This window comes from Vanellus vanellus (assembly GCF_965231255.1).
Source record: "Vanellus vanellus genome assembly, chromosome: 18".
Lineage (NCBI taxonomy): Eukaryota > Metazoa > Chordata > Aves > Charadriiformes > Charadriidae > Vanellus > Vanellus vanellus.
This window is the reverse complement of record NC_138923.1, coordinates 428,219-454,052: the sequence shown is the minus strand read 5'-3', so window position 1 is coordinate 454,052 and position 25,834 is coordinate 428,219. Positions and strand designations below refer to the sequence as shown.

At 42.4% G+C, this 25,834-nt stretch overlaps 1 protein-coding gene across 1 annotated transcript; it reads left to right on the top strand.

Moving 5' to 3' along the window:
- Nucleotides 1–2,909: 2,909 nt before the first annotated feature.
- On the top strand, nucleotides 2,910–23,762 carry MAN1B1 (mannosidase alpha class 1B member 1). Its single transcript, XM_082492649.1, has 13 exons — nucleotides 2,910–3,087; nucleotides 5,382–5,490; nucleotides 6,151–6,287; nucleotides 7,357–7,517; nucleotides 8,839–8,948; nucleotides 9,945–10,130; nucleotides 12,167–12,315; nucleotides 12,951–13,139; nucleotides 14,202–14,392; nucleotides 15,805–15,925; nucleotides 19,605–19,802; nucleotides 20,090–20,221; nucleotides 21,109–23,762. Exons 1-13 carry the CDS (start codon nucleotides 2,953–2,955, stop codon nucleotides 21,310–21,312), a joined length of 2,022 nt encoding a protein of 673 aa, XP_082348775.1. The 5' UTR covers nucleotides 2,910–2,952; the 3' UTR covers nucleotides 21,313–23,762.
- The last annotated feature ends 2,072 nt before the right edge of the window (nucleotides 23,763–25,834 follow it).

Below are 25,834 nucleotides of genomic sequence, written 5' to 3'. Positions count from 1 at the left end.
TTTCTATGTGTCTGTCTGTGTTTCTTGTCCATGAGGAAAATATGCTTGTTGTCTTTGTCCCTACATGTAATGGGTGTTGTCACCACAGCTGCAGGACACTGAGACAGCATGACTGGAGGCTGCGGTGCCCACACATCACACGTGCAGGGGCATGTGGAACTCGGCAGAGGGTAATTCCTGAAAGGGTTTGACATTGTGGGATGTATTTTTTCATCAGAAAACAGAAGACTGTTCTTGCCTGCAATCCTGGTTTTTTTTTTTTTTTCAAGCTTTTCAACTCAGTTTACTGTAGTTTAATTGTGGCTGGTGTGTGGTTTTCTTTTATTTAAAGTAGATGGTCTGGATCCGAGTCAGGCTTTCGCAGCTGTTGTGTAGGTAATGAGTGCTCACTGTGGCGCAACTTTTGCTTGGCTTCCCGCTGACAGGCACTTTTTAAACAGGGCTATTTATGGAACAAACAGTAAGGGAAGTTAGTAATTTTTTCCAAATGACAGATCGTCTTTTCTTTTGGGCGTTTAGGTCAGAAGTAGATACTCTTCCTTCCTTACCTATTTGACCCCATGTTTCTCTCTTGGTACCCATATGAAGAATGTTGAGGTTTTTAATGTGTTTTTAAGCTATGAATCAGTAGTTTCCTGTGATAGGAAAATAAATACTAAAAAAGAATGCATGCTTCAGGCTTCTGTTAAATTGTTCCTCAGCTGCTTTATGTGGAGTTTTCATATCTACCAGAATTGTTTAGAATCAGAGAATGGTTTAGATTGGAAGGGACCTTAAAGATCATCTAGTTCCAACCCATCTGCCATGAAGTTTTTTTAATCATGAAATGCTCAGAAAAACACCCAATTTTCAGTTTTATCTGATAATCTAGTGTGAGGTAGATTCCAAATTTAAAGGCTCAAATGATGCATGTTAACTGAGTAGTTAGGCACAGCTGAAGGTGAATTCAGTGCCAGCAATTAAAGCAGTAGTCTTAAAGCAGCTGCTCCAAAGCTCTTTTTCCTGTTGGATTATGAACCTGATCTAGAAGTAATGGTTATTACAAAACCACAATCACAGTGTGGCCCTGAATGTGTATGTACATCATAAAACAGCGCTCTTCCCTCTTCCTCTACGCCCACAATGTCCCTCCTCCAGTCCAGTGAAGATGCAGAGAACTATTTTCACAGGCAGTGAGGAAAGGCTAGGGGTCTGTGGAGAAGCAGGTGAGGGAAGGAATTGTGTGGAACAAATGGATCCTGCCAAGTACCAAAATGCAGTGCCAGATCTTACAGAAGGGTTTATTTACACAACCGCTTAAGTTGCTTTTCAACTCACTCACACACATCCTCTCACAGATTTCAGTTTTCTGCTCTCAGGCCCATGCTCACGTGTTGTCTGCCCAGGATTGTGTGGGTGTGATGCAGAGGATGAGGGATGCTGGCTGTCAGACATGTCTCTGGAGTTCTCACTGGCAGGTGACAGTGATATTAGACAGCTCTTCCCTGTCTGCTGGGAGTCGACAATGGTTTGGGGTTTTCCTTGGTTGTGCTCGCCTTGGTGGGAGGGACAGTGGTGTCTGTGGTGCACCCTCCTCTTCTTGCAGCGCAGTATTTTCAGCTGCGTGGCTGGTGCTGTGGCCCTGCCAGAGCCCGGTTCTCCAGGCTGGGTGGGAGCTGCCCCTTCCCAAGCTCGGCCGATGGGAGTGTGCGTGCCCTTCTCTTAATTGTTGTTGTGTGGGTTTTCCTGATGACCTCCTGCATGTGCATTTCCATTTATGTTTCTTTCATGCCAATATTTCTGTGACTTGTCTCTATATTATAATCTCACAACACAGAGGAAAAGTGAGTGCTCCCAGCCTCTCAGTAAGTCTCATTTACTGTGCGGGCGGTGAGCCCCTGGCACAGGTTGCCCAGAGCAGCTGTGGCTGCCCCATCCCTGGAGGTGTTCAAGGCCGGGTTGGACAGGGCTTGGAGCAACCTGGGCTGGGGGGAGGTGTCCCTGCCCAGGGCAGGGAGGTGCAACTATATGGTCTCTAAGGTCCATTCCAACCCAAACCCTTCTATGATGGGCTGTTCTTGGGCTGTTCAGCCTGGAGAAGGCTCCAAGGAGATCTTATTGAGGCCTTCCAGTCCCTAAAGGGGGCCTACAGGAGAGCTGGAGGAGGACTTTTTACTGGAATATATAGTGATAGGACGAGGGGGAACAACTTCAAACTGGAAGAGGGCAGGTTCAGATTGAACATTCAGAAGAAGTTTTTCACTTTGAGGGTGGTGAGGCACTGGACGGGTTGCCCAGAGAGGTTACTGAGGCCCCATTCCTGGAGGTGTTCAAGGCCAGGCTGGATGTGGCCTTGGGCAACCTGGGCTGGTGGGAGGTGTCCCTGCCTATGGCAGGGGGGCTGGAACTCGATGACCTTCAAGGTCCTTTCCAACCTAAACCTATGAGTCTACAATTCCTGTGATTTCCCATTGGGGCCACTAAGTCCTCGCTGGGCGATGCCTTTGCTGGTGAGAATAGGTAAAGCGAGTGCCAGCAAGGGGAAAGAGTGACAGAAATTCCTCCCTGAACCACCCCCACCCCGAGGTGCCCGTGCCGGGGTGACTCTGCTGGGTCTCGGAACAAGCCCATGCCGAGGGCTCTGTCCTGCCACGGCACCCTCGGCGGCTGCTGCGGGTGCGCGGCGCGGGCCCACCCGCGGCACCAACGCTGCGTGAGGCGGTGAGGGCCGCGGCTACCGCCTCCCCGCCCGCGGTGCGGAGGACGAGCTCCCGCTCCCCGTGGCGGGGCTGCAGCGCCCTGCGGCCGCCGTTGCTAAGGCGCGGCGCGGCTGCTGCTAGGGGCGCCATAGAGTCCCGGAAGTGCTCTCCGGCTAGAGCGGCACCCGGAAGCGGTCGTTCCGTCCCGCTCTGTGCTGGGAGCCGCGGGATCATGGCGGCCGGCGTGCAGGGCGGCGGGACCTGAGGCGCCGCCATGTACTCAGCTGCTGCCGCCGCCGCCTCGCCGCCGCGACGGGACTTCATCTCCGTCACCCTCAGTCCGGAGGAGGCGGTGGGGGCCGGCGGCTACAATAACAGCAAGGCCTGGAGGCGGCGCTCCTGCTGGCGGGTGAGGGCGGGCTCCGCGCCGTGAGGGCACCCGGGCCGCGGAGGACTCCGGGCCGTGAGCGAAGGACCCGGTCTGGAGCCGGTGGGGAGCTCTACGGTAGTGAGGGCTACCCCCGAGCCGTGTGCGGGGGCACCTGGCAATGAGAGAGCCCTCTTGGGCCGGTAGTGGGCGGTGGCCCTGGGCCTGGGCGCGGCTGGAATGTGTGTTGGGTTCCGGGCTCGGCACCCCCCGTTCCGAGCTGGGGAGGGGGCCGAAGCTGTGGGCCCTTGCCGATGGGGGTGCCCTGGGCCTTGGGGTGGGGTGGCCCCGGGTTGGGAGCTCCGTTCTCGGCAGCGTTCGGGTGGCAGCTCCCCCACCTGGTAGGGGTTTGTGGAGCACAGGCTGCTTGAGGGTGCTCCAAGTCATATCTTAATTTTGTGATGAAAGTTGGGGCGGGGGGATGCGATGTGCGTTTGAGGGGACTCCTGACCTCTGCTATTGGGCATTTTAGGGGTAGCACTTTGCTCTCTCTAGGTAGGAGGGCAGGGGCGTGAGATTTGGTCTTAGTGCCTTTCCCCTGGTTTAGGGCTTGAAGGGGGAACCCTGTACTCTGCCCCGGGAGAGTAAAGGGAACGGTTCTGCTTTCTGTGGGAAGGTTGAGTGTGAGAAGAGGGGTCTCTGGCAGAGCTGTGTGGAAGTGACCTTTGTGTCTGCTTGGGGATAGGGAGTGAGCAGGCAGCTTTACTGGGGGTGGGAGTCTTGAGCTGGAGAGGCGGGGTGGGAAAGTGTGAGTCACAGGGACAAGATAACCCTTGTTGCAGATAGGAGATGAGGTATAGCCACCTATAGAGGCTTTACAGGTGGACAGATGAAGCACGTGAAGAATTTGTTTAGGGATACAGTATGGCAGCTTCTCTCTTATTAACAGATAGGGAAATGTGGGGACAGGGCACAAGATGTTTCACCCTTCATTTTATCCTTATTCTTTGTCAGAAGAAAAAAACGGTAATATGGTGGCGAATGCCCTCATGTGTTCTTGTGCCTCATTCCTACCCATCCCAAGACACTACAGTCAATGCCTCTTCTGTCCTACCCTGAGGAAACACAGGGCTGCTGGGTTTTGAGCATCTTTCTGCAATTGGGAGATGACGATATGGTTGGCTGTGCAGGTAGAGCGGAAGGTGAAGGGGTGGGATCAGCACCTTGCAGTGTGCGTAGGGAAGGGTGTACAGGATTACTGTCAGCAGTGTGAGAAGAAAACATGAACTGTGTGCTGAGGCTTGGCGATGTGAGCACGTTGACAGTTCTTTACTGAAACATTCGCAGCCGCTGGTTGTTATTAAGATGATGAGGACTGTGGGAAGTGCTGTGGGGCGTAGAGTGGTTCGTAGGAAACTGCAGGTTGTTCCCAAGTGTAGCATTAGCACTGAAGCGCCCTCTCTGTATGCCCAAACAAGTAATTAGAAGCAAAATGCTGCTCTGGTGAATTTTGGTAGGACTGTTAGAAAACTAGCGAAGTGGTAGTTTAGCAGTTAATGTTTAACTCCAACTGCTCTCTCTCTAGATGGAGGAAGCTTCTCTCTCAGGCTAATATAGCATGTGCTGTCTGACTTTTAGTGATTCTTGTTGTATATACTGCAGTTTTAAAAACATAGTTTTTGCCCAGGACTAAATTTGAAAACATTGTGCTTTTGTCTTGTTCGTTGTTCTGTTGGTTTACTTAATTTTCATGTTGCTGTGGGTTGGTGACTGTATGTGTGGTGGCAGGACCTGTTCTGTGTGACAGTTCCACATGTGTTTGTCAGAGGCAGGATGCCTGGCTTTTCTTGTCCAATGACTGGTATTTAGCTTGTTTGAGCCTTTCTTCTTTGCTGCAGTAACATTTTTAGTTTTCCTACCACTTTCTTGTGTTTCTTATTTTGCATGTGTGTTCTGCGTCCCCAGCCAGAGGGGAGGAAAGAGGGTTTTGGCTTATTTCCCAGCTGACATCTGGGCAGATGCACAGGTCAGCCAGTGAAGGTTATGAATCTCTTTGGGAATCTCAGCACTTGGCAGTCTCCGAGGTTCTTGCAGCAAGTGGCTCTGATGTTTCCCTGAGCTTGCTGTGCCATATGCTTGTATGTTATGTTTCTATTTTCTCTGTCTTCAAAGAAAATAATCAATGGATGTCTGCAGTTGGAAACAGAGGGTAAAATTAAACTTACTCAGTTCTGTGTTTCGTGCTCTGAAAGAACCGGTAAGAGTTTATTTTTGACCGAGTGGGCTCTTAATGCCATGCTAAATGTTCTTCCTCTTACTTATTTTCTCTCCTAAAGAAATGGAAGCAGTTGTCTCGACTACAGCGGAGCATAATTCTCTTCCTGTTTGCCTTCTTGGCAGTCTGTGGAGTCATTTCATACACAAGCATGGGGGAACCGTGGAAAAGTATGTGTTCTGTATAGCTCAGAATTACTGGAATTTGGTGTTATATTTAAGAGATTGTTGTAATTCTTATAACTAGTTTTAATTTTTATTGACAATGACTGGGTGTGTCCGTTAAAGCGCAGTTCTGAAGTGATTTTATGGAACGTGTTTCAATGACTTGTTTCTGCTTAATTAGAAATATTTTTCATATGCCTTTTATTTATCTTGACTAGAGGAACATTTTGGTTTAGTTGATCAAGATTTGGAGGCTGTCAGTTTTTTTATTACGTTTGTATGTAGATATTGGTAACCCAAACCTAAACAGTTGAATAAGATAATCCTCTCTTGGTTTTGATTGTCCATCAAATTAGAAATTCCAAGCTTTTCTACAATATGAAGGCACTCTTACCTTTGATATTACCTTACTGCCTGTATGGAGAAGCTAAAATAATAGCAATTTTAAAATCGCATGTTCCTTCTAGCAGCCACTTTGTATATTAGGGAGAGTGTTTATGCCAAAAGGCACTTTCTGTCTAACAGTTAGTGTGTGTTTATCAGTGTTTTGTGAATGGAAACACTTTTTGGAGATGCATCTAGTATATGAATGCAGCAAACTGTTATAAATTTCTAGCTGGATCCTAAACTGTTGATTCCTTGTGCTGAGGAGTTTTGTGTGTCTAGGTCTAACAAACAAATCATTGGATGATCAGAGAACAGAAGCAGAAATTCCTGGATTAAAGCTGGCAAATCCAGCTGTACTACCAGCACCCCAAAAAGCAGATGCCAACCTTGGAGATGACCCAGAGCTTTCACCGCAGGTACTATGAGAAGAAATGAGTTTTATAAGCTACCAAAGAGTTTGTGAAAGCTGCAAATAGTGCTTGGTTGCAACAGTTGTTGAGGAGAAAGGAGTTAAAACTTGCAATAGAAGTCTGCTCTGGGTGGAATGCTCTCCTCAGGAAGGGCTTTGCTATAGTATTTCTTGGCTTTACCTTTTTTATTTAAGTGTTCAGTATACTATTTCTTAATCACTGATACACCTAGGAGTGCCAGGACTTTAGGTCCTAGTGACCTCTTACTTGAGGCTTTACTTTCCTGCTGTGATTAATTTGTTTGGACTTGGAGTACTCTGGACACCAGTCTTGCTGTTGTGAGGAGCCTAAATAGAGTCATGGCTGAATATGAGATGAAGGATATGGTCAGTGTCACGCTGAATTGGAGTAACTTTTCTGGTAGTTTGAAAAATAACAGCAAACAGAACAGATGTTAGTAGGTTTTGAAGGGTTACATTTGTGGGGGATGCAACAGGGAAAAAACATGAACTGACTGTGGATTAATAGAATAGAGGAATACTGGTTACTGTACATACGCATGTGTTGCTCTTCGTGTATTTACCTCAGATTTCCAGTTAATGAATACAAAATTTTGTATTAAATCTTTCCCTCATCGTGCACAAATGTACCTGCATTACTGTAGAGTAATTCTTGGTATTATTTAACAGTGGCATTGTATAAGTTTTTTTTTGTGTGTGCTTTTTGCTAATTCTAATAAATTTTTGCTGTGCCTAGTAAAATGGAATCAAATATCTTTACAGTCCTTTGGCAGTGCCTCGTGTTAAATTAAAATCTGGTAGCAGTAGAGGTAGTTTAAAAGTAATTTATCAGTGTCAACTTAAAAACTGGATAACTTTAAGAAAGGTTTAAAGCAAACAAAAAACCAAGGTCTGTAGCATACCTTTCATTCAGGGCAGAACTTGCATGCTGATACAATATCAAAATAAGATTTATCTGAAGTTATGATTATCACTGGACGGCTGTTGATTTATGGTTTGAAATTTTACCATCTCTGCAACATTCCAAGCATGGTTTTTTTCCTTTATTTTCTTAGAAGCCGCCAAAACCTCCTCATGTTCGGCGTGGTCCTTCAAATCTTCAGATCAAGGCACCACGGAGGGATGTGAGGCTGAAGACCCGACATGATACCAGCAGGGTTGTAGAAGAGCCGGTCCAGGCTGATAAAGAAGAGAAAACGGAGAAATCCATTATCAGGTAGAAATGTTTCCAGCAAATTACAGTGCTCCCCCCCAGGATCCGTTGCACGTTGGAGTGAAAATTGGAAGGGCCTTTTTGTTGTCTGTGTCTGAAGTTGATTTCTTTCCTTGCATATATTTGTTTTCAAGTCTGCCCTGACAGCTGTTGATATTGCTAGGCCGATTTATTTAATTTTGGGGAATGTGCAGCTTTTCTGTTTTTACTGTTTGCATCACAGAACTGCAGAGGATTTGGAGCCCTACAAGGCTGTCTGTATTTCTAATACGCTTAGACACTCTTAATGCTCAGGAGAATTCTCTGTGTCTGCAGGTTCCTGCTGTTTGTTTTGCAGTAAATATTAATGTACCAGTATCAATACACTAATACTGTCACAAGTGTCTTTGTCCTGGGCCAGACGTGGAAAGTTATACCAGTGTCAGTGTTGGGGTGTGATGCCACGAAACACAGTAAGCCCAAGCTGAACTGGCAGAAGCTGTAGACATGTACGTAGTTGTGTACATATAACTGTACAAGATATGCTTACTCCTTTCTTATAAAAGGTTAATTGTACAGTTCAAAGACCCCTTATGCAAATACAGTAGTGTCTTTTACAGAGGGTTTATGTTGTTGTGATTATATTTATACAAAGTTATTTCCTAAGATATTATTGATTGGAATATTTTGATTTGCGAATAACTGAAGGGAGGTAACTTGGATATAGAGAAGAGCTACAGGTTCAGCAGAGGTTCTTAAGAATCGGAACACTAAGCTTGTTTTTTTATATATATGTTTGTGTCCTTTTCAGCATCAACATAGCTGAGCTGATCATAGCATCAGAGCTGTGCCTGCATCAGCATTTTGGCTGTTGGTATTACCTGAAATCTCTCAGAATGACTTGAAGTTTTTTATTCCTGTGCTTCTGCTTACGCTCTAACTCATAGAGTTAAATGGGTGGTAACAGGAAAACTTAGGAGAGCAATGAAAGCATAGTGAAGACTGGTTAGATAACAAAATACTTCTCCTAAATACACCATTCTCAGGTAGTTTAATTATTTTTAGAAGTTCTTTGTTAAATTCCATTGCCAAGATATTTAATGAAATTCCAAAAGCCTGTAAGATATGTTTCTTAATCCATTAAAATTTCTCTGGTGCAAAGTACTCTCTTTGGACAGAAAAATTATCTAGTGGACAACATAGTTATTTCGATCCTTGATACAAAATCCAACTCCTGTTTTATCAAAGTATTGCGAGAAAAAGGAAATGCAGAGATAAGTCTCATTCATTTGCATGACTTACTGTGATCAAATTAAGTCTTAAATAGGATCCCTTGTATTTGCAGCTGGAGAGGAGCAGTGATAGAACCCGACCAAAGCACTGAACCTCCATCTAGTAAAATAAAGGAACCAGAAAAACCTTCATCTGTGGAAGCTGAAGACCAGAAGGAGCCAGGTAAAAGTACAGTTAATGATAGCTTTATTTCTGTTCACTTTTATGGTTGAAGTTGTGCAATTCCTTCCCGCACCCATCTACTTTATTTATTTATTTTAATTAAAGGAAACAGAAAGTGTACGAAAGATTATTTGCCTAGAACATCCAAGCCTTTCAGTGTCCACCATGACAGCCTTCGTGCTTATTAGCCTTCAGAATTTTGATTGAATTTCAGTCTCAGTTTTCAGTATTGAATAAAGAATATTCTGATGCATAAGTAAAACTTACCTGATGTGTCCAACGCCATGGCAGGAAACTGTTTGCTGTGGCTGTAATGGCCAGGCTCTATGTCAGTGGGTTGCAGAGTGCATGTTAAATGTGCTGCTCCTTGCAGCTCGTTGCAAAGTTTCAGCTAATGGGCTTGAAAATTTCAGTAGAACCATGGAGAAAGACAAGGCTTTGGTGAGGAGGGAAAATGTAAATTTTCTTCCTTTTTTGTATTAAATGAAAAGTTCAACAGAAATCATTTTGTATAACTGATTTTAAATTTAGCAGAAAGCAATGAATAAGACGGGGAAGATGAAGAAAAAAATGGTATGTGGTAAATTAGCCAAGGATTGTGTTGTTAAGCGTATGTATTCAGCAGCTGAATTACAGTTGATTTGAGCAATCTTAATTCTGGTATTTCCTGATTTCAGGTCTTTGAGCTTTAGTGATACTCATCTAACAGCTGTGCGTGTGATTATTTTAAAGTTTTATTTGCAGAAGTGACTTTTTTTTTGCCAGGGAGAGATCTCTGTTTCCACCTGGCTGAGTTGCTGTCCAGAAACACTGACTGATTATTCCGCAGAGGAAAGGCTGTACTGAAAAGAATAATCTGAGGATGGTTTTTCCATTACACTGATCATTTAGCTTGGAAGAAAGTTTATTTTGGGTAGAATGCAGCAAAATGGTGTTTGCTATAGCTGCATAACTCCCCTGCAGAAGTCTTGAGCAAGGTGCTGTTTCCTTTCGCAGTGCCCATAAATGAACGTCAGACAGCTGTGATAGAAGCATTCCGCCATGCATGGAAAGGATACAAGGATTTTGCCTGGGGCCATGATGAGCTGAAGCCTTTGTCCAAGTCCTACAGCGAGTGGTTTGGACTTGGACTTACCTTAATTGATGCCTTGGATACCATGTGGATTTTAGGTTTAAAAGAAGGTAATTTTCTTTCCTCTGCTGTTTTTTCCCTCTAAAATAATTCCTTATTTTCTATTCAGGCAGTACATGTTCAGAGTTCTTTGAGGGGAGCATTTACTACGTGTGGCCAACGAGTAGTTTTCATGTGAGGGCAAATACGCATATATATAAAAGTTATATGTATAAAAATAAATATACCCCCCCCCACAACTCATATTAAAAGACACCATTTTTCTTGGAATAGAATTTTAAACTGGAAAAAAATACTCTGCTGTTACATATAACAGTGGGTATATCTGCTAGAAACTGAGGAACATATTAATAAGCCTCCTGACTTTTGTTTCTGTACTAAAACCCGAGTGCTATCTTTGTGCCGTTATATAGCCACTGTAGGCTTTCTACCCATCAGATTTGAGTAGTTAGCCTGAAAGCTCCAGGCTAACCAAAACTAAGCCAAAAATTCTGCAATTCTGTTGAAAAAAAAAACTTGCTTAATCAGTATTTCGGAGTTTGGGGTGGTTGTTTTTTGTTTTTGTGGTGTATTTTGTTGGGTTTGTGGTTTTTTTTTTGTGATGCAGGGTTTTTTTTAGTGGTATTTAAGAATTTCTGGAACTGTATCTATTTAACCTTGGTAGATAGTTTTTGTAAAAATTTAGCAATCGTGCTTTTTTTGGTGTCAAGATAGGAAGAACAGAGCTGCTAGTAAGGGGACAATAAACAGTCAGTATTTAACACAAACTTCAAAGGTAGAAGAGACAGAACCATCAAACACTGTCAGACCAAAAACTCCATATCATGTGTTTGCAGCTTTAGGCCTGAGCAGGTTATTTTGAAGTTTCATCAAGTTGACATGCTGCGCATTTTTTCATAAAAAATTAATTATGAAGTGCATAGAGCTTTTAAAGTACATTATTAGTAATTTAGATGTGTTGAAAATGGGTTCTTGGTGAAGGCTTCTTCATGTTTTATAGCAGTTCTTTTGCTGATTCACTTAGAAAGGTCCTGGGGTTTCTTCTGAAGATCAAATGTTACATAAATGAAAGCTCTGTTTGAGGTTGCCAGTCTTTTTTACAAGCTGATGAATGCTAAGGCTTCTGTGAAAGAGGACCTTACCTTTTCTATTGTACTGCTAGATAGTGCTAAAATCCGACAGCAGAGATTTTTCTGGTTTTCTTCTCAGTCTACCCAACATCCGGTATTTACCCAACGTCCGAGATGTTTTTTCTCGTGAGGACATGGAAACGTCCTTTTGCTTTAGTCTTGTGTGGAATACCTTCCATTTCTGGGAAACTGGTTGTTCTTCTGTGCCTGCTCACAAGCAGGAGTTTCTGGAAGGTGTGAGATAATTCAAGTCGGCTCATGCCTCTAACGGAAGGCTGAGCTAACATACATGCACCATGGAGTCAGACCCTGTGCAAAAGCAATCATTGAGTGATGCTGCTGATAAGATGACTGGTGAATCTAAAATGGCTTTTTTTACATTCCTTTTGCATTAGTATAAATAAACAACCATTTTTGTTTCTGGGGAAGAAATTGTGGACTGTTGGGATTTTATGGGTTAAGTGCTGAAGTGGGGGCAGCCTCCTCAGGGTACTGCTAGACTACTGACTGTTAACTGAAAACCTTATCCGTTTTCTTGGTAGATAACAGCTTTGGTTTAAAAAGATTTAATTAAAAAGTTCAGAAGGCTCTTGTGGAAGCGTAACTAATTATCTGACAAGTCAAATAGAAATGGGTGGCCTCAGAAGATCTCAATTTCTGGACTATTTTAATAAAGAATTCCTCAATTTCTTCCTTTTTTTAGACTATTAGGAGCTTACTGTTTTGCTGGGTATTTCTGTGTGCATGTATCTGTGGTGCATGCTGAATAAGAATTAAGCCAATGGTAGTCAAACTTCTCCCAGCATATGCTCTTCACTTTAGTTTTCCACCTAAAATTATGACCTCTGTAGACAGATGTAAGTAACTGTTGTGGACATATGGAGTACTAATGTCTCTAGTCTAGTTGTTGGAATATGCCAGAAGTTCGTAGCTGAAATGCGTTTTATACTTTGCAGAGTTTGAAGAAGCAAGAAAATGGGTAGCAAACAATTTAGTATTTGATAAAAATGTGGATGTGAACCTCTTTGAGAGCACTATTCGTATCCTGGGGGGCTTGCTGAGCACCTACCATCTCTCCGGAGATAGCCTCTTCCTGGAAAAAGCTGTGAGTGACTGGTCTTACAAATGAACCTGGATTATGTATTCCATATTGAACAAAGTTGAGGGAAGATCCATCAGAGAGTTAAATGTTGATGCTTTTTAACAGTTCCATACTTAAAGTGGTGGGAAAGGGATTTACCATTAATCTTTTAAGCCAGTGCCTTTGTTTGCTCTGTGGATAACCTCAGAGTCCTGCTGGGTTTTATCAGGTATTCCTATATTTCTGTTCCTTTGTTGACGAAGAGCTAACCATAATAAAGTTCATGAAAAAAAAGAGGAAATAAATGGTTGGCAAAGAGTAATAGTTGTCTTTTATCGCCTGTTCTATGTGTCTTAACAGCATCAGCCACCGCTGTAGATTAGCTAGATGCAGTTAATGACTTCAGAATTACATCATGTTGCATAGGGACTACAGACTCTAGTGAGGCATACAGTACTAGGAACAAAGTAGAAACTTGTACTCATTATTATATATAGATCCATGACCCTTAGCTTTCTTGCAGCATCTAAAACTAAGCTAAAACTATTCTCTTTTTCTGTCTGCTTGGTGAAAGAAAATTTAAAGGGCTGTGCACGTGTGTATATGTTTATTTTTTGTTTTGTCTGTTGTTTTGTCCTCTGCTCTTGGGTTTTCTTTAGAAAGACATTGGCAACAGGCTTATGCCAGCATTCAAGACCCCCTCCAAGATACCGTATTCTGATGTCAACATTGGCCGGGGCACTGCACATCCACCTCGTTGGACATCTGACAGCACTGTGGCAGAGGTGACCAGTATTCAGCTGGAGTTTAGGGAGCTCTCTCGTCTCACTGGAGATGAGAAATTCCAGGTATGGCACACTCAGCCGATGTTTTTCTCTTTTTCCACCTCTCTACAGCACCACCACAGACTCTCCATCAATATGTGTGGTCTCTCTAGTCTCTAAGTCACGTTACACGAGTTGTGAAACTCTAGATGAGGGAAGGAAAAGAAACAAAGTAATTCCAATTATTTTCTTAAAAACCAAAAAGCAGTAGTGAAGGTGAGTAATTATTTCTCTCCCTCAGAAACAGCTTTTGGTTTCAAAAAAAACACCAAACAAACAGCTAAACCAAACCACACCACAACCAAACCAAACACCGCCCCCACTCTCCCCCAGCACCCCCAGTTTTTATCATTAATAAATTTTTTCAAAATCTCATAATAGCGTCAAACAAAAATTGTTTGATGCTATTATCAGATTTTGAAAAAACATTAAGCTAATCAGGGGACTGTGAAACTGTGCCTTGCTTTACGTTGTTAGAATGCTGTGTGTGGTTTCTTGATGCCATTATCTAAATGCAAAGAACAAAACCTTGATGTTGCCATCCAAGGAACTGAAATGTGACTCGCTTGATAAGGGTCTGACAGCAGGTCATGGCATAAGGAAAGGTTAGTTGAAATAAAAATAATTCCAGAGAAAAAAGTATTTTCCACTCTTCTTTTTGTTTGGTGATGCTGTTTTATTGTTTTAAACTGAACCCACAGCTGAAGTTTTGGAGAGTGCGGTTAAATAAAGAAGTTTTAGCTATTGCATGATTTGTGTAGCTGTTATTTTTGCTGGACTTCTACTTTGCAAATGTAAGTCAGCTCATGGTCCCCTGCCATAGAACCGGCTTTTGAGTGGGCTTAATTGAAGGAAAGGAAATAGTTATAATTATTTCAGAGTACTTAAATGTACCCAGAACATCAGTTTTAAAGGTCAGAAAGTTTGAAGTCCTGTATTTAATATAATGCATGAGCTGAACTTGATGTCCCTGCTGCTCATTTGAGGAAGAATAGTTAAGTATTTGTTATTGACCTGAACTTAGTAACCACAGTTTTGTGCATCATTTATACCTGTAATTTATGTTTGCTGTTTTCTTTCTTTTAGAAAGCTGTAGATGAGGTGATGAAGCATGTTCACACCCTCTCAGGGAAAAATGATGGACTAGTGCCTATGTTCATAAACACCAATAGCGGGCAGTTCACTCACTTGGGCGTCTATACTCTGGGAGCCAGAGCTGACAGCTACTACGAGTATTTGCTCAAGCAATGGATTCAGGGTGGGAAAAAAGAAAACGAGTAAGTTCTTTCCACTTCTCATATCGATGAGAGAATTATGTGAGCTGTAAAACTTTCTGTGGTAGTTTGCTGCTTAAAGAAAAATAATGTACGTGCCCAAGAGTGCACTGACAATATCACTGCAATAAAAGCAAGCTAGGCAAGCAAGAGTGAGCTGTGGTAACATGATGTAAAACCGGCACGAGAGTTAGGGCTAGTCTCAAAACTTCTCCTCAGAAAACTTTGCTTCCTCAGCGCATCAGATGTGAGGAGTGTTACAGACAGAAGAGAATTAAGTCTTTGCAGTAGATAAGGAGCATAATTAGATGCTTCTGAAATACTGATGATACTTCATTTCACCATCGATGTCTGCGTTTTCTCTGGGTTTGTTAGGGAAAGGTGAATCCTACAAGATGTTTGAGGTGGGAGATTTACTTCATAAGGAATAACTTTCCTTAGAAGAAGAGACTGAAGTTTGATGTTTGTGTAAACTTTGCTTTAGATCTCTTATGTTTCTCTTCTCTGCACTGGTTAAGTGGAAGAGAATGTTTGCAAGGAGCAGAGGAATTAGAGATGTTGGAAAAGAAGGTTTCCTGTAAAACAAGACAAAAAATCCAAGCAGTTTTTTTCTGCTTATAAGCTAGTTATGTTGGACCTGTTCATGTCAAGGGGTTTAATGCATACAGAATGACAAGTGCCTCTCTGAGGCGTTTCTTTATATCAGATCGGGTGCATCTCTACAAAGAGTTTGCATCGCTGCTATTTCCAAGCCATACCTCACTGTAAATGGAGAACCATTGTCTTTAGGACCATAAATGATGACATTTTGTGAGCCTCAAAAAGGAATTATTCAACAGGTTTTTTTTTCCACCTAAAAGTACATTGAAACAAGGGGATTTCCAATTAAATGCTGTGAAACAATGTTTCTCAATGAGAGAGGTCAAACATTGGAAGAGATTGCTCAAGGTCATTGAATCTCCATCTTTGGATGGAGGTAATACCACATCTTTGGATGGAATTACTGAAAAATTGCTCAGATAAGCCCTCGGGCAACCTGATCTAATTGAATCTGCTTCAGAGCAGAGGGTTGAAGTAGAGACCTGCAAGAAGTCCTTACCAGCCTAGATTTGCTGTTATTTGAATTACTGTACTTCTAAGGATTCCTGAAAGAAAACTCATTACTGCCTAGAAACAGAGCTGGGGGTATGTTTTCCTTAGTACTTGAATAGGAAACCAAATATTGCTACATGGTAGCGATAATTAATTAATGTCCAGTTGATGGAGACTGAGGTATTTTTGTCAGTTTTCGCATTTGGTTAAATATTGTTCATTAGACTGAAATTATTAATAGTCTCCAAAAGGATTGTACTGAACATCAGCTAGTTTTCTTACTGTGTGTATGTGAGCCAACTGGGAATGATTTTAATTCACAGACTGTTGGAAGACTATATGAGAGCCATAGAAGGAGTGAAAAAGCATCTTCTTCAGACATCACAACCCAAGAAGCTTACTTTTGTAGGAGAGCTTGCTCATGGCCATTTCAGTGCCAAGATGGTAAGAAGTACAACTACATTTGAAAAAAACAACTACAAAAGAAAATGGAAAAACCACCACCAAAAAATAAACCCCAAAACATATGGACAGGCAAATGCAAAGCTCCTATGCTGTCTTTCCCCCTTCCCCCCTCTAAAGAAAAAAAAAAATCAACAAAAAACCCCAATAAAACAAACAACAAAACCAAACAAACAAAAAAACCCCCTGAAATAGCCAAGACTGTGTATATAGCCAGTGTGATGGCAGTTCTGAGTAACTAGTTTGTAGATACTAGTCACCAGTGCAAACCAAGAGCTTTCTATTTGAGTTACTCCAGTAAATCCATTTATGTTCCTGTAAGACTGAACATTTTGGTGCTGGAGCCAATTTTCTTTCTGTTTTTTTTTTTTTTTATTATTTTTGTCAGAAATTTCCAGTGCCTGAAACTGTTGAGGCAGTACCTATTATATGTATTATTTATTTTACATAATTCAAAAATATATGTGGACACTTGCATACCTGGCTTTTCAGACTTACCATCAAAAGAAGCAGGTGACATAATGTTATGTTACTGGGTCTACAAAAACGAGCCAGTAATTTTGGAGGGTGCTGTCAATTCATGACATTTGTTTCTTTTCCAACATGTAGGGTTAGTGAATAAAGCAGTATGCTATTCACTGTAGGGAAAATCGATCGATCTTAACTTCCTGAACTCCATGTTCTTAACTTGTGCATTCATAGTCTTTAACATGCATTTTAAGATCTTTCAGTTTCAGTTATGTATCTCATGCAAGTGTGCGTGGGGCACTTTTTTTTTTTTTTTTTTTTTAAAGATGAGTGGTGTATTATCATAGAATAGTTTGGGTTGGAAGGGACATTAAAGACCATCTAGTCCCACCCCCCTGCCCTGGACAGGGACACCTCCCCCCAGCCCAGGTTGCTCCAAGCCCTGTACAACCTGGCCTTGAACACCTCCAGGGACGGGGCAGCCACAGCTTCTTTGGGCAACCTACGCCAGGGGCTCACCACCCTCAGAGAATTTCTTCCAGATATTTAACCTAAACCTCCCCTCTTCCAGTTTAAAACCGTTCCCCTTTGTCCCATCGCTCCAGTCCCTGATAAAGAGTCCCTCCCACATACATTTTTAATGTATGTATAGCCTTATGCATACTTTTTCAATACCTGAATTCTTTGACTTGTTCGGTTACTTGATGTAGCATTTTTGAGCTGTTCAGTTCTGGTTTTCAGTATGTGCTGGAGAGTTGGGCAGAAAGAAACCTTATGAAATTCAACAAGGAGAAGTGTGGGGTCCTGCATCTGGGGAGGAATAACCCCACGCATCTGTACAGGTTGGGGGCTGACCTGCTGGAGAGCAGCTCTGTGGAAAGGGACCTGGGAGTCCTGGTGGACAACAGGGTGCCCATGAGCCAGCAATGTGCCCTGGTGGCCAAGAAGGCCAATGGCATCCTGGGGTGCATCAAGAAGAGTGTGGCCAGCAGGTCAAGGGAGGTCATCCTCCCCCTCTGCTCTGCCCTGGTGAGGCCATATCTGGAGTACTGTGTCCAGTTCTGGGCTCCCCGGTTCAAGAAGGACAGGGAACTGCTGGAGAGGGTCCAGCAAAGGGCTACGAAGATGATTAGGGGATTAGAACATCTCTGATGAGGAAAGGCTGAGGGACTTGGGTCTTTTTAGTCTAGAGAAAAGAAGACTGAGGCGGGATCTTATTAATGCTTATAAATCCTTAAAGGGAGGGTGCCAGGAGGATGGGAACAGTCTTTTTTTCAGTGGTGCCCAGTGACAGGACAAGAGGGAATGGGCACAAATTTGAACGTAGGAAGTTCCATCTAAACCTGAGGAGGGACTTCTTTACTTTGATGGTGGTAGAGCACTGGCACAGGCTGTCCAGAGAGGTGGGGGAGTCTCCCACATCAGAGACGTTCCAAACCCCCCTGGACGCCATCCTGTGCAACATGCTGTAGGTGACCCTGGTCTGGCAGGGGGTTGGACTGGGTGAGCTCCAGTGGTCCCTTCCAGCCCTGACCATTCTGTGATTCTTGCATCTGAATTTCTCAAAGGGTCTCCAAACCTGCTGTGAGTGAGACTGGAGTCTGGGTTTTGGGTAGAGGGGGCTCCCCCACCCTGAGATATGACAGAATTGAATTCAGACAGATAGATTTGGCTTAGGTTTCTGTATGTGTCGGTAAACTTCTGTTCCAGGGAATCAGATGTGGTGTTTAATCGATTATTATTGGGTCAAAGACTTGACAGATATCTTACCCTGGCCAACTGGAAAAATGGGGGATGTTCATCTCCTGTGCCTATGTTGACCTTCACCACCTTCAACCATTTCCTTTAGGACTGGACAAAGTTTTTAAAGGTCCATATGGGTGCTGCTTGTGCACCAGAGTGTTTTTGCTATGTTTTTGGGTGATGAGACCTGAGCTTTCATTCCGAATGCTAAGAATAATTTGAAATTCCATATGTGACATTAATCCGTAATTCTTACATTCACAATATCAGTGGTGAATTAGCCCCTGAAGGAGGACAGTCAGTGTTGTATTGCTAATTTAATTTTTCTGGATATGAGTTTGGGGCATTTTATACAATGTGTTTTCTGATCTGTTCTTCAACTGACTTTGATGATTGAGCTTTCTTGGAAATTTAACTAAATTAATCTTGATTGTTTATGAATGTTGCACAGTTCTTGTAGTAATACCACTCTTATCCTTTGAACAAACTGTTGTAGCAAGTAAAAGCTAAGAAAGAAGTGTCCCTGCAGGCCCTTCATTGCTGCTGCTTTGTCTTGCTTTGTCATACCATCATCTCAGGTGCCCGTCTTCCATACATACACAAAGAGCCAAAGATGTTTTGTTCAAGGTGCCTGGTATCCATGGCGTTCAGCTGGCTGTAAATAAGAGAGGAAGTCTAGGAGAGCTAGTGGTGGGAATGGGAGCCTGCTGCATCCTGGGCTCTAGAAAAATGGTGCTTTTGCATCTTTGGTGCTCTATAGATGTGAGGGGTAATAGGTTTTCGTTACCCCAGATAACAAAGTTGCAGGAAAGGGGGAAGCTTTCAGGCAGAAGTATGCTTGAAAGCTTATCTGTGTTTTCCAGTTGTGTCAGTTGGCTCTCTTACAATAATGCTAAGGTGATTATTTCAGAAGGATGAAAATCTCCTTCAGCTGACCTCTCCTGCTTCTCCAAAGCTTTGTTTTGTGTGGCTGACTCCTATCTCTGTTCCATGTTAAGATTAAAATTAAATTCAGATGATCAGTTTGTCCCCATATGTTGTCCCTTTAGGTGTCTCTATTGAGAATCCTTGAGGTGGTGCTGCCCGCTCCCCTTCATGAGTTGTTACGAAATGTACACTTCTGGTAAACCAAAAGACAATCTCTTCCCCCTTGCCCTGACCTGAGACCTTGGTTGTTTTTTTTTTTTTAATCAGAAACTTGACATAAAAGAACAGAGTCTTGTACATTTTCCAAATTAGTGGTGTCTCTGTAATAAGATTGTTAAAAAGTTATCCTCAAATTCTTAGTACCTGAAACATATTTTGAAGAAGAGAAAGAAGGCGGAGTGGTGGTGGTGGTGGTTGGTGGAAGAAGACATATAGGTAGGGACACAGGGAGGCACATACACACACACACAAATACCTGCTTGTTATGTAATTTTCCCCCAGTAATAGTAGTCTTGCCTTGCAGGATCACTTGGTTTGCTTCTTGCCTGGTACTTTGGCGCTGGGAGCTCACAATGGATTGACTGCTGATCATATGAAATTGGCTGAAGCCCTTATAGAAACCTGTTACCAGATGTATGCTCAAGTAGAGACAGGCCTGAGTCCGGAGATCGTACACTTCAATCTTCATGCACAAAAGGGCCACAAAGATGTGGAAATCAAGGTGAACAGCTAGCTGGCCTGAACTGTAATTGGATGATTCTTCTGTTTCTCTATTCTGCTGGATATTGGTGATGTGCTTTGTTGTGGAGCAGCTTGTTCTTTTGCTGTCTTTCTTTCTAAGTGTACCCTAACCTTCGTTTTTAATTGCCCCTGTAGCGTATTTAGAAGCTGAGTTATGCATAATAAACTCTTTGGGGTAGATGGAGATGGGAATCGCTATTTTTCTTCCTGCATGTGTCCTTGAGGAAATTCCGTCTGAATTATTCTTGCCTTTTTTTTCTCTTGCAGCCTGCAGACAGGCACAACTTACTGCGACCAGAAACTGTGGAAAGCCTTTTTTATATGTACAGATTCACCGGTGATAAGAAGTACCAAGACTGGGGCTGGGAAATCTTGCAGAACTTCAATAAATACACACGGGTAAGGTCAGCCTATAATTACCTTGTTCTGTCAGGCCTGTATTCGCTCACTTACTATCTAACAAGAACTTTGGAAACCTACTATCTTTCAAGAGTCATCAAATACCTGTGGGGAAATTCATAAGAACACACAGAAAAATTCAGTTCAGGCAGTGCCTTACCGTTTGAGAAACACTACTTAGTACATTCAGGGAAACGACTTGTATTGCATTGATTAAAAAGTAAAATGCAGAAGCTGTATGCAGACTACTAAGGTGTCTCTCTGTCTTCTTGGAAGATGTTGGAATCACTACTGTGATCTTTTGTAGAATTTAAAAGCTGAGAAGGACCTGGCTGGATTGAAAGAACCCTTTGGTTGAAGTTGCCAAAAAAAGAAAATTGCCACAAAATGGCATTCATGTTTTAATAGAGGGGGTTTTGTATTCATTCTGACTATGGTGCTCATGGAGATACCACTCTGACATGCTGTGAAAGATGCCAGTCATTACAAAAAGTGTGGCCTAGATGCCAGTCATTAAATATTCACGTCTGTTCTGAAGAGAATAGGTATGGTACTTTGATCAACTCTGATGTAGAATTTGCACTAGTTACTGTCTGTAACATTTGTCCCGAAACTTCGCTGGGATGTTCTTTGTGATACCTCTTTAAAGTAAGCATAAGTGGACGTTTTGCTTCGTTTTATCCTTGTGGTTTCTTTTAAAATGCAATGAGATTTTTTGCATAACTGATGTTTTATATGTAAATGAAAAACAAGTATGAAATTAAAAACACGCTGATCTGTTTCTTAGCACTTATTTTCTCCAAGTGCGTGTGTATGTTAAGAAGTGAAAATAATTAATTTTAGATTTTTGAAATATACAAAATTTCTGGTTTGTGTTTTTGGCACAGGTTCCTACAGGCGGTTATACTTCCATTAACAACGTCCAGAATCCCAGTAATCCAGAGCCACGAGATAAGATGGAGAGCTTCTTCCTTGGGGAAACACTCAAATACATGTTTCTGCTGTTTTCAGATGACATAGACTTAATCAACCTTGACAAATACGTATTTAACACAGAAGCTCATCCACTCCCTATCTGGGTGCCAGCATAGACTGGGTGTCAGTAGACCTTCCAATGGTGGCATTTTTATATCTTCAAGTCACTTTATTTTTCAGGGTTTGAGGAGAGATGCTGTATTGCACCTTTTTTGGCTTAAAACAAAACAAAACAAAAAAACCTTTGGGAAAGCATCTCTGGTTTGGAGAAGTCCTGTCAGTCTTAAATCTAATCCCTCGTTCTGGGATGGACAAACTGTGCCATACTAAGCTGGTTTTCCTGGTATTGACGATGAGGTTCAGAGAATCAATATGTAGTGTGGACCACAACATTCACTGGGCTCTGGTGAACCAGAACTCACTTATGTCAGTCTTACTAAATGCTCATTAAATATCAGGAATGCAGCAAGTTGTCTAACTGCACAGGATTGTCCCTGGAGAGAAGGAATAAGCCTACAGGTTTCTGGTTTATTCTGGATTCACTGAAACACTTGGTTACGGTGCCATTCCTTCATAGGAATGTATAGTGTTTCAGGTGGTAAGTGGAATAAACGAAGAACTGTAATATCTGAGGTAGAAGCAAAGCTGTCAGTATTGCTACTGATACTCTGATCTCATTCCAAACTATGGAGCTATGCTGCATCGTGTTAGGAGAAGGAAGTGGCAGCAAAGCCTCTGTTGTACAGTGTCTTAGTTTTTTAGAGCACTTTGAACAATCTGTTCAAGCTGTGGCTGAAATGAATGATGGAAAAGAATTTGCTGCTGGTTTGGCTCAGTGGTATATAATTTTGTAGAGGTATTGCAGCTTTTTAACTTATCTGCAGGAATGCAGGAGATAATGTGAAATGTAAGTGAAACTACACATGCATTTTATATGTTATTTGCATCAGTTAGTCTCAGGTATTCTGACTGAAAGCTGCTTTTTTGAGGTTGGGCACTGGGAAGGCTTGCGAGCACATTAGGTATAATTCTAAGTCAGCCTCATTCCGTCCCTTCCTGTCCAAATACTGCATTGTAAGGTGTTTGTTGATTCAAAACAAGCTTACAACTGTACAGCAAAGTTCATTTTTTGGACTGTGGAGAACTTGTCATTTTTTCTTTTTTTACTTAGGAGTACTTTGGATAGAAGCATTTTCATTAGTAGTATTAAAAGCAGACAGTCTAAATATATTACAACAATTCCTGGTCCCAGCTGAATTAGTGAATCTGTTCAGTTGCTTGACAACAATGCAGACCCAGTGGTTTTGTTTTTTTTTTCCAAGAGTCTTACGGGAACCCTGGGATCTTTCATTTTTATGTGCAAATAGATTTTAAACTATGAATTTGGAAATCAACTTTCTGTAGTGCTTTTCCTTTTGGTTTTGTAGCTACTTGGACAGTCCTGTATTTACAGATAAGTTCTCGAAAATGTGCTTTTTCATATTTCCTAAAGAAGTTGTTCTCATCAAAATGTCATTTCCCCTCCAATTAATGGGGGCAGTGGGAAGTACGCAGGTACGTGGTAGTGACTGAGCCCCTCTACATCTAGGGCTGTGAAATGGAACTAATTAAATCTGACTGTAATGGTTAATTTTCCAGTGGCTGAGGGGGGTATGTGTATTTTATATTATTTGTAACCTTTGATTTGTAAATTAAGATGCATCTTTATTTGTTGTATGCTGATCAGTTCTCTTTGCTGGAGTCAGAAGTTACCCTTGGGACCACTATTGAAGTCTCTTAAAGAATATTTATCATTCCATTTACTAATGATGGCTTATGGAAATGGAGAATACTACAAATTATTTAAATGCACCTTTTTCTGTCATCAGAGGGACCCTGGGATTTGCAAGTCATGCTAAGTTTGTGCAGAATGTTAATGTTCCTCCAGTTCACATGACACCAGTAACTCGGGAAATTAGTTTATCACTTGTATGCAGTGGAATCCAGTAACCGTAGCCTTTGTCTGCACAACGGATTTGCTCCTAAGACTTTTGTTTTCTTTGACATAACAGCGAAGAAGGAAAATGCTGTTGAAATGTGGGAGGAAACACCTTCAGTGGTTTTGTTTGTGGAGTGGGTTCGTGTTACTGAGGAGCTGAGCTTTGGCTAAAAGCTGGAGGCTTCAAACTGGATATTGAAAAAGAAAAAAAAAAAAAAAAGATAAATTCAGGGAGACTACCGGGGCCCTACGTTGCTTTGGCCTCGTGCCTTTGATTGAAGCTAGTATTGAACCCTTAATTAATAACTTTGCTATGGATTGTAAAAGTCCCAGAGTATGGTGTTTGACCTGTATGGCAGCCCTGCTGAGAAAACAAAGAGATTTCTTAGAAGGTGGGATACATATAAATGCTTACCATCAGTCTTCTGGTTTTGAAGTCTTAATGTAATCGACTCTACAAATGGGACTGTGGGAGTCTGTTATATTTTTTTTTTGCCTTATGATTGGCTTGAGAGTGATAATCCACTTCATCGTGAGTTAAATGAAGGAGAGAAAAATAAATCATCACTTTCCCAAACACACTTCTTGTCTTTTAGCTGAGCCTGTTGGTCCAACTGATTTCTTTTCTACCTAATTCTTCCTGGGAAACAGAATCTTTATGCAAAGTGGCTTTACTGTCTTCGTCCTTTAAATCTGAAGTTAAGATTGTTCAGCTTGCTCTACCTTTGAGAACAAATGCTTGTTTCAGACTCCTATATAATGTGAAATGGCACAAACCTAAACAATCTGATAAAAGCTCATCTGCTTCTTCCTGTTCTTCTGCAAAGGTTACTTTAATTGCTCATTTATTTTTACTTCCTTAAGAAAATATGTTGTGTCAGATTAGTCTCTGAGCTTTACAGCCCATCTCAATTCCACTGTTTGCTCCCCCAGCACAACAGAAGCTTTGCAGGTCTTTGAATTTTCTTTCGAGTACTCTGGTTCTTCGAACCAAAGGCTTAGCTGCAGGCTCTGCAGTCCATTTTGGTGTTTCAGTGTACGGGTATGCTTCTGCTGCTTAAGTCGAATGTTGCCGAAAGGCCATCTCCTTAGCCAGTGATTCTGTCCTTTTTGCACAAAGAGCTGCCTTTGTTTCTCTCGAAGAGCTTGAGCGCTGTGCCTAATTAAAATAAAACCAAACCACCCCCACCCCACCCAGCTCTCCTGGTCACGTAGGCTTTCACTGAGAAAGAGAAATGGGTGCGGGCGCAGCCAGAGAGTGCTGCACAGCTGGAGGACTTGCAAGTCTCACACTCTGGGCTCTATGCCACAGCTCCGAAAAATAATACATACCTGTTTGCTCAAAGAAAATTCAATAAATGCATGGGGCCATAGTTAGCATCTAATCTCTGAATTTACTGAGAACTGAGGTCTCACTACAGGTCTTAGAAACTGGCAGTTTTGTGAGGTCCATGGTATTGGCTCACATGGCTTTCCATTAACCAGATATTTAACGTTACATGCCGAGCTCAGGTACAGCTGTATTTACTCCTCCAAATACCTGGCAAAGAATCTGCTTTGTTTCCTATCCCATCCCAGTGTGACATTGCAGTGATGAGGGATGCAGACAGGATAGGTTTTTGCAGCTAACACGTTTACAGTTTTGTGCGTTTCTCCTGCCCTTTAAGACTACTTCTCTTCAGCGGTGTGCTCCTAGAAATAACCCTGCAGGCAATTCAGCTCCTGTTTTCCAGTGCCACACTCATCATCTTTAACAAGACCAGTAAAACTGACATGTCAGGGTAGCTCCATGATGTTGTCTGGCAAGCTTGTTGCTTCAACAGAGGGGTTAAGAGTTTCCTGGCCTTGGGGTTTTGTCTCTCAAGTATTGCTAGATCTTATTGTCAAAGTCTGGAGGCCTCAGCTTCTACTAAAAAACAACCCCGAGTCCTTCAGAAACAGATGACTTGTGCTTGCCAGGAAAATGCTGCTTTGCATGCTCAGTTTTCAAGCTCTGACTTAAAGGCATGTGACCAGAGAGACGTGTCTTACTGTTTTGTGCAATGTTCCTTTCTTGGTCACACTCCTCATGCTGGAATAGATAAGCCATTTCTCAACAGCCCCGCTGGAACAGGTCTTAAACCAGCCTGGGGGCTCCACCCATGGATGGTACTCTGGGTCACTTACTCTCTGCTTGCACTCCATTTCCTTTTGTGTTCCCTGAAGTTCAGCCACAAGCAGTGTTCCTGCTGTGGTGACTGCTGCTGTTGGCTCTTCCCTTCAGCTCGGAGAGCACCACACAACCAGCATTTTCCACTTAGATCCCATTCTTCCTTGCCCAAGGCTTCAAAATGCATTGGTGGCACTGGCTTCTGACTTCTGCCACAGTTCCTGAAGCCTGTTTTTGTAATTATTTTATGGCCACTCATCTATCATCTGCGGGGAAGTCCACGTATATCTTGTTTATCCCTTTGCCATAGCATCTGAAAGCCTTTAGTTCATCCTTTCATATAAATCAAACCATTTGTGTCCCTCGCGCTATGTGGATGCCTTTGGGGCAAGTACTATCTACAAGAGGAAAATGAGAGATCAGTATCGTCCATTAGAAGAGGATTAAAGAACTCTTGTCCTTCTGGAAGGTCAAAAGACGCTTGGGCCTCTGTTCACTCAAAGACACAAAA